We start from the raw sequence: 14,263 nt of genomic DNA, 5'->3' as shown, positions 1-14,263 counted from the left end.
GAAAAATGAAAAAAAGCAAACAAGAGAAAGAAGAAGAGAAAATTTGCTAAGAAAATAGATATCAACTGGACTACAATTTGCTAACAGAGGTTAATCCCCATAAAGATCATGCCAGAACACCCAGGTGTATGAACCCTTAAGAAAAAAGACATTATATTTACACATCTAGATATAGATCTACCTATATTAGATTTGAAAAAATTCACATGCACATATCCACATACTATATTTTATTAGAACATTGCATTATACACTAGAATATATCTTCTACATCAAGAAAAATTTTTAAATTAAATTAATTTTGCACACAATATATGAAACCTTATTCAGTATAGTCCCAACTCTCAGGTGTCTTTTCATTTTTCACATTATATGTATTTCTGTCCTAAGTAAAAATCTGGTAAGTACCATGACAGAATTCAATATGGTGGTTTCAGTGGATATGAAGGACATGAAGAAGATACGGGGAAATGGGAGAAGTGAGTTATAAGTGATAAAATATACATACCCTTTTGATATCCAAGATGGCAGAAGTCTAGGATGAAGAAGGTAAGATAGAGGGTGAGTAGCTATTTTTATTGGAAGAAATAGAACTGAGAAGAGTTGAGTTTTGGTAGACCACATCTTCAAATTTCTTTATATGAGTTCCAAATCTTAAAATTTATCAATAACTTAATTTGCCTATCTTTAATCTCTCCTTAACCTCTTTGGGTAGCTATTGCACACAAACTCAGCAAAATCTATCCCCAGTGAGACAGTTGAGTATATATGCTTTAGACATGCTGTTATCAAGTTTTTGGTCTATGTGAATCTGCTCTTTGGAATGGAATTCTATCTGTCGTTGACAATATTAAACAAAGTTGGCAACTTTACTAGCATACATGCTTATTTTGTTTGCATTGGAAAAAAAATAGCATTCCCTCCAAATTTACAACAAATGAAGAGTTAAGGATATATCCCTTCAGAATTTGTTGTTGTATAATAAATGATGGAGAACTACATGTTTCTCTATAAATAAAGTTATTTTGCTTTCTTTTCAAATGACCAACTCACTGACAGTCAATATACAAGGAACTATTGCAAAGAATATGTATCAAGATAAACACGTTCACTTTTATTTATGTCAATAGCAACTGATTATCTACATATAGTAACATGTAACAGGTAAATTGTGTTGGGTACCGAGCTTAGCACATTGCTCAGATTTGTTTAAACATTGAAGCTAACATTAACTGACAGAGTGGGACACTGAGGCCCAAGATCATATTGTGTCTTCAGAAAGAATAAGAAAATGATTTTAACAAAGGCTGCCAAATTTCAAAGGTCACACTACTAATCACTCTGCTACTTAAATTTAATTGAAATGCTAACCTGAATTTTTGAGTTGCTTTGTAATTCTACAATTGATGAAAATAAAATTAAAACTAAGCAAAGTGGCTGGAATGTCAACACAAAGCAGTAAAAATATATGATATTTGGTATTTTAAAATATGTTAATTATGGACTCTACTATATACCTGAAAGTATTATATATACTTTACATATATTTAAAGGTAATTACAACAACCTAATTAAACCCGAAAAAATGTTAAATTGCATTATGACAATAGCAACATTGATCAGGCTGGACACACAAAACTCAAAATTTGTAGTTGTTTTATTAATATTTCTTTTTGCATGTAAAAAAATCACCATATTATACCTTATTATGTGAGATTAAGTTCCTTTTATTTTTCTTGAGAACTACAAAGTTCTTATACAATTTAGGCATAACTAAGGGTTTAGAGTTGACCAAACTCAATGGGTTTGTGATACAGATCTACAACTCCAATTTTGAGGAGGATGGGAGGCTTTCAACGAAATAGCCAATGATGAATTTGCTTTAATTTTCAAATAGATTTTACATTGTTCTATTGATACACCTAAGGGAATCTCTATGACTAAAGTGTCCAGATATTTGTTAGAATATGAACAATTTTTTTTTTTTTTTTTTTTTTTGAGATGGAGTCTCGCTCTGTCGCCCAGGCTGGAGTGCAGTGGCACGATCTCAGCTCACTGCAAGCTCCGCCTCCCGGGTTCACGCTATTCTCCTGCCTCAGCCTCCCGAGTAGCTGGGACTACAGGTAGATGCCACCACGCCCAGCTAACTTTTTGTATTTTTCGTAGAGACGGGGTTTCACCGTATTAGTCAGGATGGTCTCAATCTCCTGACCTGGTGATCCACCTGCCTCGGCCTCCCAAAGTGCTGGGATTACAGGTGTGAACCACCACGCCCGGCTGGATATGAACTATTTTTGTGCTGTCCTGTTGTGCTCTTTGTAACTATCCCCAAATGGGAGAATGTCCTTGTCTTTGTAGTTTACATATTCTATATTACTGACCTGGACTATTTGGGTTTAACTTTTGCCTGCTAGAGATTCAGTTTTGTTGCTTTACCTGCAAGTGCTGAGAGAGTATCCTATATAAGTACAAATGTCATAGCTCTTTTTCTTCTCTCTACAATTTCTTTTGTAGAACAGCCCCTATGTCACATGTATTTGAGATTTTATACATTATTTATATATTAAAATAGTTATTTTAAATATATAAACAATAAATAGAAAATGCTGTTCTTGAAAAATACTGTAATAATCAGTGATCAAAAGGAAACAAGAGAAATGAATCCATTTCATAAGCTGTTCCAGAGCATTCAGTTAAGAGAATATGAGTAATTTTCAGAGTGCAGATTAGCTAAACAGTAGGCTAATCACAAGCAGGAAATGCAAGCTTAGGTAGAAGGAAAAGGAGGAAAATAAAACCTTTCTTTCAAATATGATGTCTATATTTGGGTTTCAAACGGTAAGCAACTCTACATAAAATGGTGCTGTTCTTCAGAGCCATTTGGCCATGACCTAATAAGAGTAAATAAATCCAGAGGTGACCTGGGATAACAGGCATTGGACTTAGTTCAACAAAATAGTTATAATGAAGCTCTCTCAAAAGGACTTCAGAATAAATACGTTTGAATATTCAAAAATGTAAATTAAGGTATTCCATGCTTGAAATATGACCAGGACATTATCAATAAGAAAAGTCAGATAAAATAATTCAATTCACACATAAAAGTGCACTGTATTATGAATAGAACAATATATTCAGTAAGGAACTCTTCATACTTGAAAGAAACTCCCTGTATAATGAACAACACAAAATAGTTTTTTTGCTATTCTCATTTGAGAGAAACTGTTAACACCAATTCAAATAGGTAGTAAGTAAAGTTTTAAAAATGGTACAGTTTTGTAAGAAGGAAGTAATAGATGCTATCTAGAGGGATTTGGCAAGTCTTTATGGGGAAAACATGAGCAAAGCAAAAAGGTGCCTTTGATTTCTGAGTAAATTAGGAAAGTTCTGTGACATGAATGGGAGGAAAAAAAATTGAAATGATCTGACAACCAAGTCCAAAATAAGGGACTTCTGAAGGTCTAGAGTCAAAGATACTTCTAAGCAGAAGATATCAGATATCAACATTTACTGAGCACATTCTTATTTAGTCAGGTATTACAGTCTGCATTTTTTAATATCTGATAAAACTGAGACTCAGGATGTTTAAAGCTATAAATACAGAGCCTGGACTTAATCATTATTTGTCTAAACCTCCTTTTCTTTCTATTAGAGCAAGCTGCTTCAAGGTGTCTGCAGAGTAAACTAAAGGACAGGCATAAAGCTTTGGGGGCAGAAGAAGTTCTTGTCAAAGATAAAATTATTTTTGCTCTGAGTTAAAGACAAAATATGTTGGTCAGATAACCAACAGAATGGCAGAGTAGAAGAGAGTTTTGAAGTTCTGTAAGAAAATACAGAGTGAGAAGACCATGTATGACTGTTCCAAAAAAAAAAAAAAAAAAAGGCAGAGGAAAGCTTAAGCAACTTGGAGGAAAATACAAACATAACAATTATAATTTCAACATTATGTAGGTTATGGTATATTTCTTCTTCTTTAGAGATCTATTTTAATCATATTGCATATGTACAAATGGGAAATTTAAAGACAGAAGACTTACTTTTATTAAACGATATACTTTTGCAAATAGTTGGTTTCTCATCAAACATTTAAAGCAAGCAATAGAAACCATTTAAGATACAACTTTTAAATCTAGTAAGGGGAATGTAAAAATGAGGAGAAACATAAGAAAAAAGAGAAACTGACAGGAAAGTAGGAACTGGTAGTTTAAAAAGTTTGAGAGGAACATAGTGGGATTTATTTGTGATTGCTGATGGAGAAATTACAATTGACGTATTGTTGCAGGTGGCTTAGGTGCTCAGTAAAATGTTTGTTAAAGTGAATTGAACTGAATTTACTTTCTTTAACTGTCTTCCAAAAGGCAAAACAAAAACATTGGCAACTAAGAAGAGATAAGAGTAAAGACATTTTGATCTACTATCATTATCTTAACAAAATAACATTTTCTACCTTGACCTGTATCATTATTACCAGATTTTTATTGTTTAAACAATGAGGTGTAATACTTTCAGAGTAATTGTGTACCATCAAGTTCTTTTTACACATGTAGTTGAAAACTGGGGCAGGGTCAAAGTTAGCGTTTCCATTGATGGTGAGAAAATTATTAAGCAAATTGAAAAGTACAATTTTAAGGGAAATGCTTACCTAATAAATACAATAAAAATTTTAAAGGCATTTCTGAAAACTAATTTACGGTATAGGAATAAAACCATACTCTCTCAAATGGCCTGCGCAGACTAGGTTAATGTTTTAATTTCTGATTTCTATTCAAATGTTAAAACCTTTTTTTAGCAATAATCACTGTACATAATTGTATGAACTGAGCTTTATTTTATTATATACAGATTATAATCATATAATTGTTTTTTCTCTTAAATCCCATCTACTCACCAAATAAGTATGAGATGAGTCAAACATACTTTCTGTTTAAATCTTTTGCTCATTGAAACTCATCTGTTGGGCCAAATTACACAGTTCATGTTATACCGTTGTGATTAGTTGCAATTCCAATAATATTTTATCCTTAGATTGTAAGTAGACTGTTGCAACCCAACAGCAGAAACGCGATGTTTCACTCTGTGAGGTTGTAACGCCTCAGAATTTCTATGCCTTTAAGAACTGGGCCATATCTTTTCCAAAATTGTCCAGAAAATGTAGGAATGGTTTCATTGCAAGTTCATTGATGGTCTTTTCTTATAAATGTCTCTCAGTTGCTATACTGGATAAAATGTCACAATAGAAAATATTTGCACTTTAGTCAGGCATAGGTTTTAGTCAGTCACATATAGACAGAGCACTGAGAAGATGCCAGGAGCTAGTATTAGGCCTGTAGTCTAAGACCTGGCTAACTATGAGAAGATGCTGAAGATGCTTAGCTGAGTAGAAACTGTTCAAATGGGTTTCAGCTATATTCCAGAAGATACAAATCTTTGTTGAAGGATATCGTGCAGAGAAAGGAGCTTGCCAAGTCTCACAAGGTGACAGAGATAAAAATTAGATACCAGAAAGTAGCGAATGACTGCCAAACAGAAGCACCATTGTGTGAAATAGAGCCTGGATATTTGTGTTTATGGTTTGTACTTTACGAGTTTGTGTGGGAGCTTTGTAGTTCAAGTACTAGAAAGTTGAAGGTTATGTGTGCCACGACTTGATGCCAGATAAGAAAATGTGTGGGTAAGGAAGAGTTTTTATCTGGGAAGTAATACAAAATGGTATGAAAGGAGAGAGGGAGAAAGGGGGAAAAGGACATATACACACACTCACACGCTGATACACATGACTCTATCCCTATGCAACATATACTTTATTTTATTTCATTTTTATAACAACATTCATGGTTATACTATTAGGGAGGTATTATTTTCCAAATTCTATAGAACATAAGGAGAATAGATATTGGAATGAAAGATCCCTAAACTAATTGCACAATGTAAGTAAATAAAATGTATATCACCCTAATTCTCTCCATACAAAAAAATTACTGTGCTTCATGCTACATTTCATTGCATCTCAGTGGTGGTTAATCTATGTATTGCAAATTCTACTTCAGCATTAGGCTGAATTAACTAAAAAATTAAATATGTTTACTAAGCTTGCAAGATATTGGATCCCAGTGGATTGATATACAGAAACACATAACTAAGAGATAAACATATTATTTGATGTATATATTATGTAAGTCCTTGAATTTTAAACTGGTTATCAAAAATACCTAAAATTACAATTAAACATAACCTGTATATGTGATGATTCACTGTATGAAGTTAGACTTCTGTTTGAATCAATTTGTTAAATTATAACATATGCTACAAATATTAACTATAAACAAGGTGATCAATTTTCCCAATCTTATCTGGGAAAACTCTTGAGGAGTTTTCTGGGCCTAAAGACACTCACTGTAAAAACTGAGAAAGTCCTCATCAAATCAGAAATAATTGATTGTCCCAAATAAGACAGACTTAAAGCTCTAAATATGTTCCCTTGATGTAGAAATACGTAACTATTATATAGGCTGGAAGAATAGGATCTGTGCAAAGAATTCAATGCAATATTTAAGTGGCAGGTGCTACGTACAAACAACATCCCAGGTCCTTGGCAACACAGAGATGAACAAAGCTAGTCTCTGCTCTCAAAAAGTTTAACAAACCTTGGGTAAGTAGGATAATCACGTCACATACACAAAATATATACAAGCTGTGCTATATTTGCCAACATCTACATAATAATTGAATATTATTAGCATTAAAGAGTGATCTGTTCATTGCAGAGATTTTCAAAGACGGAAATAAAGAAAAGCTTTGAAAAATGTCATGCAAGTTAACTGGAATTCACAAGAAAAGAGTAAGGGATTTTCAAAAATGAATGGAGTTTCCACTTAACAAATGGCAGCAGGATGCGGTCTGTAGACACACTCCACAATGAAACAAAAATAAATGACATTCGTTTCTTTAAAAAATAAAAGACACTCATTTACGGTCTCTGGAAAATTTTCTAAGAGCGCGCAGCACATAATGAACAATTTATTCAAGAAAAGCTACTAAAACTTGGTAAGAATGGCAAAAGACAGTGACACTTAACCCAGAACCTGCTCCCCGCTCCCACTCCTATGTCCCAGCTCGGCTTGATAGAAATGCCCACCTGGCAGGTGTGGTAAAAAGACATGGTTTCTCTTCCCTTCGCAACCAGTCAAGGGATATAATACCTTACCAGGAGGGGCAGGATGCAAACATTACATAAAACTATAAAAATTAATAATTGTTACAATATTTTATTGCACTTGTGACATATATGTATGTAACATATATAATATATACAATTATCACACATAACTACATAGAAGAAACATTTCTATTTTTTACTCTAATTTAGTATGAATGTGAATCTGATGAGTTAAGTCACATATGGCAAAACTTAAAGCAGATAATAAGAAAATAAATGATATAATGAAAATCATTAAAGAAATAATTTCACACTAGAAAATATCCACATATTGTAAAAGAAAGGAGTAGAGAAGAAATAAACAAAAAAAGACATGAGAAATATAGAAAACCTAAAAAATAAAAGGGCAAATGCAAATACCATTATATCAATATTAGCTGTTGAATGGGAATGGATTAAACAACCTAATCAAAAAGAAAAGATTAACAAAGAATAAAATCTGATGACTATATGAAGTGCATGTCTGTGGTTTAATGGTACCAAAGTCAGACAACTTGAAATCTTGATTCTACAAAAACTCATGTGCTCATGAGAAGAGGGAAAGCGCTAAAGCAAATGTGGAAAATTATTAACATAATAAGTGTAAATGAAAGGTATTTGGAATTTTATTGTGCAATTCTTACAACTTTATTATAAATTTTAAATATTTTTAAAATATTAAAAATATATAAAAAATCAGTAATTCCTCTCAGTTGTATTTGAGAGTTTGTAATACAAATCATGCACCAAGGACTACTTACAGAGAAATTAATAGTTTTTTAACTATAATGTATAAGATCTTCCTTGACCTAAATCACTCATTTATTTTCATGTCCTTGTGCTTCTCAGATAGTTTTCTATAGTAATTCCGAACAACTGATAGCTCCCTACACTACCTGTGTGGTTTTGCTACTGCTGTTGCAGCTTTCTAAAACACCATCTATTCCTCCCCTCACTTTTTCTGCTTCAACCTCCTCTTGGATTATTTCCATATAGCCTTCTAATGTCAGCCAAATATCATGTGCAGGAAGGATTGCCTGAAGCACTAGGTTTTACATTCAATGTGTTTTCTTGGCACTCCTGCACAGCCTTCTCTACTATCTCTCTTTCAGACATTGAAACAGTCTGTTTATACATGTCTTCCCAACTAAAGTCTTCAGTGATGGGCATCATACTTTACTTATTTTTATATGTCTCATCTCTAGAACAATGTCTAGTCAATAGTGGACACTCAGCAAATACTTAATAAATTGAAAAATTGAACACAGTGAGCCTACATCAGCAATTCTTTCAGAAATACTACAGTAAATAAGGAGTTTCAGTGGCAATTTTCTTCTTAAATTAGGCATATGGCAAGTTAAATGAGGTGTTATAAAGCAGTATTTTGAGAAATGCTTTCTTGTTCAGAAAAGAATATGCAGTACGGAGAATTAAGCTCATTATATCTCTGTGTTTCCTGACCTTTAGGCGTGCCTTAACTTCATTTTAAATTTTTGAGAGCATTCGTGTGAGCTAAGGTACCACATTGAAATTGGAAGATATCAATGCTTTCTCACTCCTCCAATAAACAGAAGAAATGTCAAAATTAGATTAACAGCATGGCTCATACCCTATTCTAATAAATATTAAGCATCTTCCGGTTCAGAAATCAATTACAGACACATCTTGGTTACGTTGCAGGTTTGGTTCCAGACTACCACAATAAAGCAAATATTGCAATAAAGCAAGTTAAACAATTTTTTTTGTTTGCCAGTACATATAAACATCATGTTTACACTATACCATAGTCTAGTCCGTGTGAAATGGCATTATGCCCAAAGAAGTACATGCCTTAGTTAAAAATATTTTATTGCAAAACAAACCAAAAACAAAACACTGAAGATCACCTGAGCCTTCAGCAAGTTATAATCTTGTTTGCTGGTAGAGGGTCTTGCCTTGAACTGGATGGCTACTGACTAATTGGGGTGGTGGTTGTTGAAGGTTGGGGTAGCTAGGGCAATTTCTTAAGAAAAAAATGAGGTTTGCTGTATCAGTCGATTCTTCCATTCACGAAGTATTTCTCTGCAGCATGTGATGCTGTTTTGTAGCATTTACCTACAATGGAACTTCTTTCAAAATTGGAGTCAATCCTCCTAAGACCTGCCACTGTTTATTAACTGTTTATATAATATTTTAATTATTTTGTTATGATTTCAACAATATTCATAGCATCTTCACCAAAAGTAGATTTCATCTCAAGAAACTACCTTGTTTGCTCATCTATAAAAAGCAAGTCCCCATTTGTTCAAGTTTTATCATGAAATTGCAGCAATTCAGGCCCATCTTAGGGCTTTACTTCTAATTTCAATTCTCTTGTTATTTCCACCCCTCTGCAGTTACTTCCTCCATTGAAATCTTGGCCCCTCAAAGTCATCCATGAGGCTTGGAATAACTTCTTCCAAATTCCTGTTAATGTTTATATTTTGACCTCCTCTCACGAATCACCAATGTTCTTAATGGCATCTAAAATGATAAATCCTTTCCATAAGATTTTCAATTTACTTTGTCAAGAATCATCATAGAAGTCACTATCTTTGGTAGCTATAGCCTTACAAAATGTATTTCTTAAATAATAAGACTTGAAAGTCAGAATTACATTTTTCATCCATGGACTTTAGAAAGGATGTTGTGTTGGCAGTTATGAAAACAACATTCATTTCCTTATACATCTCCGCCTGAGCTCTTGGGTGACTAGGTGCATTGTCAATAAGCCGTAATATTTGGAAAGGATTTTTTTTTTCCTGAGCTGTGGGTCTCAACAGTAGACTTAAAATATTTAGTAAACCGGCTGGGTGCGGTGGCTCATGCCTGTAATCTCAGCACTTTGGGAGGTAGAGGTGGGCTAATCACAAGGTCTTGAATTTGAGACCAGCCTGACCAACATGGTAAAACCCCATCTCTACTAAAAATACAAAAATTAACCAGGCGTGGTGGCATGCACCTGTAATCCCAGCTACTGAGGAGGCTGAGGCAGGAGAATCCCTTGAACCTGGGAGACAGAGGTTGCAGTGAGCCAAAATCACACCATTGCACTCCAGCCTGGGTGACAGAGCAAGACTCTGTCTTTAAAAAAAAAATTAATAAACCATGCTGTGAGCAGATGTGCTGTCTGTCATCCAAGCTTTGTTGTTCCATTTGTAAGAAAACAGGCAGAGTAGATTTAGCAAAATTAATAAGGGCTCTAGGATTTTTATAATGGTTAATGAACATTGGCTTCAACTTCAAATCACCAGTTGTATCAGCCTCTACTAAGAGAGTCAGGCTGTTTTTTGAAGCTTTGAAGCCAGGCACTGACTTCTCCTCTCTAGGTTTGAGTGTCCTTGATGGCATCTTCTTACAATAGAAGGCTGTTCTGTATACATTTAAAATCTGTTGCTTAGTGTAGCCACCTTCATCAATGATCTTATCTAGATCTTTTTGATAACTTGCTGCAGATCCTACATAAGTACTCCCTGCTTTACCTTGCACTTTAATGCTATGGAGATGACTTCTTTCCTTAAACCTCATGAACCAACTCTGCTAGCTCACACTTTTCTTCTGCAGTTTCCTTACTTCTCTCCACCTTCATAGAACAGAAGACAGCTAGGGCAATATTCTGGGTTAGGCTTTGGCTTGAAGGAATGTTGTGACTGGCTTTATCTTCTATCCAGACCACTAAAGTTCCTCTATAACCACAACAAAACTAATTTGCTTTTTAATCATTCCTGTCTTCACTGGAGTAGCACTTTCAGTTTCCTTCAAGGACTCTTCCTTTGCATTCACAACTTGGCTGTCTGGCATGAGAGGCCTAGCTTTTGGACTATCTTGGCTTTAGGCATGCCTTCTTCACTGAGCTTAATGATTTCTAGCTTTTAATTAAAAGTGAGATATGTGTGACTCTTTCATTTGGACAGTTAGAGAACACTGTAGAATTATTACTTGACTTATTTTCCATATTGTTGTGTCTCAGGGGCTAGGGAAGGCCCAAGGAGCAGGAGACAGATGGGGGAATAGCTGGTTAGTGAAGCAGTCAGGACACACAACGTTTATTGATTAAGCTTATAATTATATGGGTGCAGTTCATTGTGCCTCAAAATAATTCATTGTTATTCAAAATAATTTCAATAGTAGCATCAAGTATCACTGTTCATAGATCACCCTAACAGTTATAGTATTGATTAAAAAGTTTGAAATGTAATAATTACCAAAATGTGACACAAATATGAAGTGAGCACTTACTGTTGGAAAAATGATGCTGATGAGCTTGCTTGACACGGGGTTCCAACAAACTTTCAATTTGTAAAAACGGCAATAGGAGTGAAGTACAATAAAGTGAACAGCTGTAAAATAAGGTATACCTGCACTAACAGATACAGACTAGTGTGGAATGATATATTTCAGATATATTTCACTTGTAAATGCAAGTGATCTAGAACTGAAATAACATACAAACTGCTACAGTTTCAAAATAATCAGCTTGTCAAAATAGTTTTTTATGTTGAGATACACATCCCTTTACTGACCTTTCACAATGAACACTTTCTTTGGAGCGGTGATTCCAAGGGGCTGACTAACAATGATGCCATCTGCTTTCAGCCATTGTTTGAAATGACCTCTCTTTGGTTCCAGGCTAGAATAAAATGATGACAAATATTTTGTGTATTGTGCCTTTTGATTAGCAAAATCATTTCCCATAAAATGCTATATTTAAAATTGGTAAGACTATGTAATGATAATTATATGGGAAACATTGATGACCTGGTTCAAACATCAACCTAAAACTTTCTAACTAAGTTAATTTGGACAAATTCCTTCATGTCTCTATGCTTTCTCTTTTCTCATTTGTAAAATATATTAATAATACCATTCTTCAGACATTTTTTATTCTCAATGTGTAAGCATTGAGAATAACGTCTATCAAATGGTCATATTTAAAAATGTTAATGATTGTTATGATTGAAAACACATGTTGGAAAAAGAATTCACATAATATCGATCCACATATCTACTGTCACTTAAAGATTTAAATACATGCATTTTCTATTTTGCTATTCATTTTCTTGGAATTTTTAGTCCAGTTGCTTCACATAGGGCAGCATCCATTATTATCAAATATGTCACATAATAAACAAGATAAAGAGACATCATTATCCAAAGTCACTGTTTTTTTAATGTTGACCTGATATGTAGTAAAACAACAATGAAACAACAAAATACATAACAAAATAAAATAACCATGACCCTTTTGCATGTTTTTGAGGAAATGTTTTTGTATAATTACCAAATTGTCAGTTACAAAATTTACCATTTGTTTCCATGATGTTATTTTTTCTATCTCTGGAAACAAAGATTCTACCTCTGTTTTGACCTGGGTTCTTTGTAGTTGTTTCCAGGTGCTTCTCTCAACCCTATTTACACATTCATAGCCACTGTTAAGGAATTTTTTACTGCTTGAAAAAGTTGTAATATTCAGCAGGTTAAGGAAACTCATGGTCAGCTTTAGAATTTTAGTCTCTGCTGAGCTCTCAAGGTGTCAAGGCCCTAAAATAATATGAACAGCAGGAGTACTAAATCTTTTATTATTTCCAGTTTCCCCTTGAGCATACTGACTTTGCAATAAAGAAGCTGTCATTTACACGCTTCTTTATTGCAAGGTGGGTAATAGCTACAGGGAGAAAAATAAGGAACTGTGTCAAGTTAGCCTAAGTGCCATTATGATTAATGTGTAATCATTGCACATTTGCATCTACTCTTTTCATATACAGGTACTTCATAGATTGGAAGAGTGATGGGGACAGCTACTTTACAATAGATGGAAATGAAGGAACCATCGCCACTAATGAATTACTAGACAGAGAAAGCACTGCGCAGTATAATTTCTCCATAATTGCGAGTAAAGTTAGTAAGTATGGCATGGACAGAATCAATGTTATACCGCAGTTCTTTGGATTTAAGACTCTTAAACGAGTCCCTGCTGAGATGTTTTTCATTTTTGGACTGACAGCTGAGTGGTCTCGCGGGGAAGCTCAGAAACCTGTTCCTTTTCCTCACAGCATAAATCCAGAGAAATTGTGACAGCTGCCAATGAGCCCTGTTTGCAGTATTGCATGAGTATCTAGTAGTGCATTTCATTGTGTGACCTCATCCTGTTCTATGCTTTACCCTCAAAAATTCACCCGAGTTTTAATTTCTCTTCCACACAGGTTCCTTTTACATATCATTGGGAATTTCACAGGTCCAGGAGAGCGAAAGTAATTATCATGTAAAATCACCCATTCTGAAATATTTTCTGACATCGAAGAGAGTATTTAAAAACTCATACATCTTCTCTTTCTCTCCCTTTATTCAAATTTATTTTTGGTGACTATCACTATGGAATATACAGGAGTTTCAATTGCAATTCTTCAAGGAGTGGCTCAAAATGTTTATTATTATTAGGAATTATTTGTTGAGTTGGTTTCTGCTTGGTTCAGAAGAGAATCCTCTAGACTGAGTGATTATAGGTTTTATTTGTTTGGCAGAACAATCAAGGTTATTATCACAACTTTCTCAAGTAATGGATCAGGATGAAAGCAGTGACGTTTGGCTCTTGAGATCATTGTTTTTAATAAAAGTGCAGCTCCCCATTCCTTTTACTTGTGGTCTCTTGAAAAGTTTGGAAAAATCTCAACTGACTCTCTTCCATTTGCTTCCTTCTTCTTTTATTTTGTGCATCTGGTGCAAATTTGTAACACTTTAGCAGCTAATTCCAACTTTCCATGCAGGGAATAGCTGTGAGCATTTCTGCTGAAGGGTTTTGATCAGTCCAACTCAGTGGGAATGTAAACATGAAACAGTTTTGTTTGTCTTCAACAACTCCATAGAAACATGAATAGTCAGATACCCGTTCCCACATCTTCGTGATATCTTTAGCTGATCCCATTACTTTTAGTTTATTTTGATTATTAAAAGTAAGTCTAACATAAAAGATCATGCAGCTTCTGCCTTGCTCGTTGGAACACTTAGAGTTCCAAAGTGTCGTGTAAGAAGTCTGACTACCCGGAGGCTGCC

The 14,263-nt window shown here is 34.3% G+C and overlaps 1 protein-coding gene across 7 annotated transcripts in view; it reads left to right on the top strand.

Moving 5' to 3' along the window:
• Positions 1-14,263, top strand: part of CDH12 (cadherin 12) — a 1,137,841-nt gene that overhangs the window by 1,085,391 nt on the left and 38,187 nt on the right. For all 7 annotated transcript variants that reach the window (XM_054489194.1, XM_063664679.1, XM_063664682.1 and 4 more), the window contains one exon: positions 12,979-13,115. In XM_054489194.1, coding sequence (XP_054345169.1) covers positions 12,979-13,115 — 137 coding nt within the window. The remainder of the gene's footprint in view (positions 1-12,978; positions 13,116-14,263) is intronic.

Source organism: Pongo pygmaeus, chromosome 4, assembly GCF_028885625.2.
Source record: "Pongo pygmaeus isolate AG05252 chromosome 4, NHGRI_mPonPyg2-v2.0_pri, whole genome shotgun sequence".
In the NCBI taxonomy this organism is placed as follows: domain Eukaryota; kingdom Metazoa; phylum Chordata; class Mammalia; order Primates; family Hominidae; genus Pongo; species Pongo pygmaeus.
This window is presented reverse-complemented; position numbering and strand designations above follow the sequence as displayed.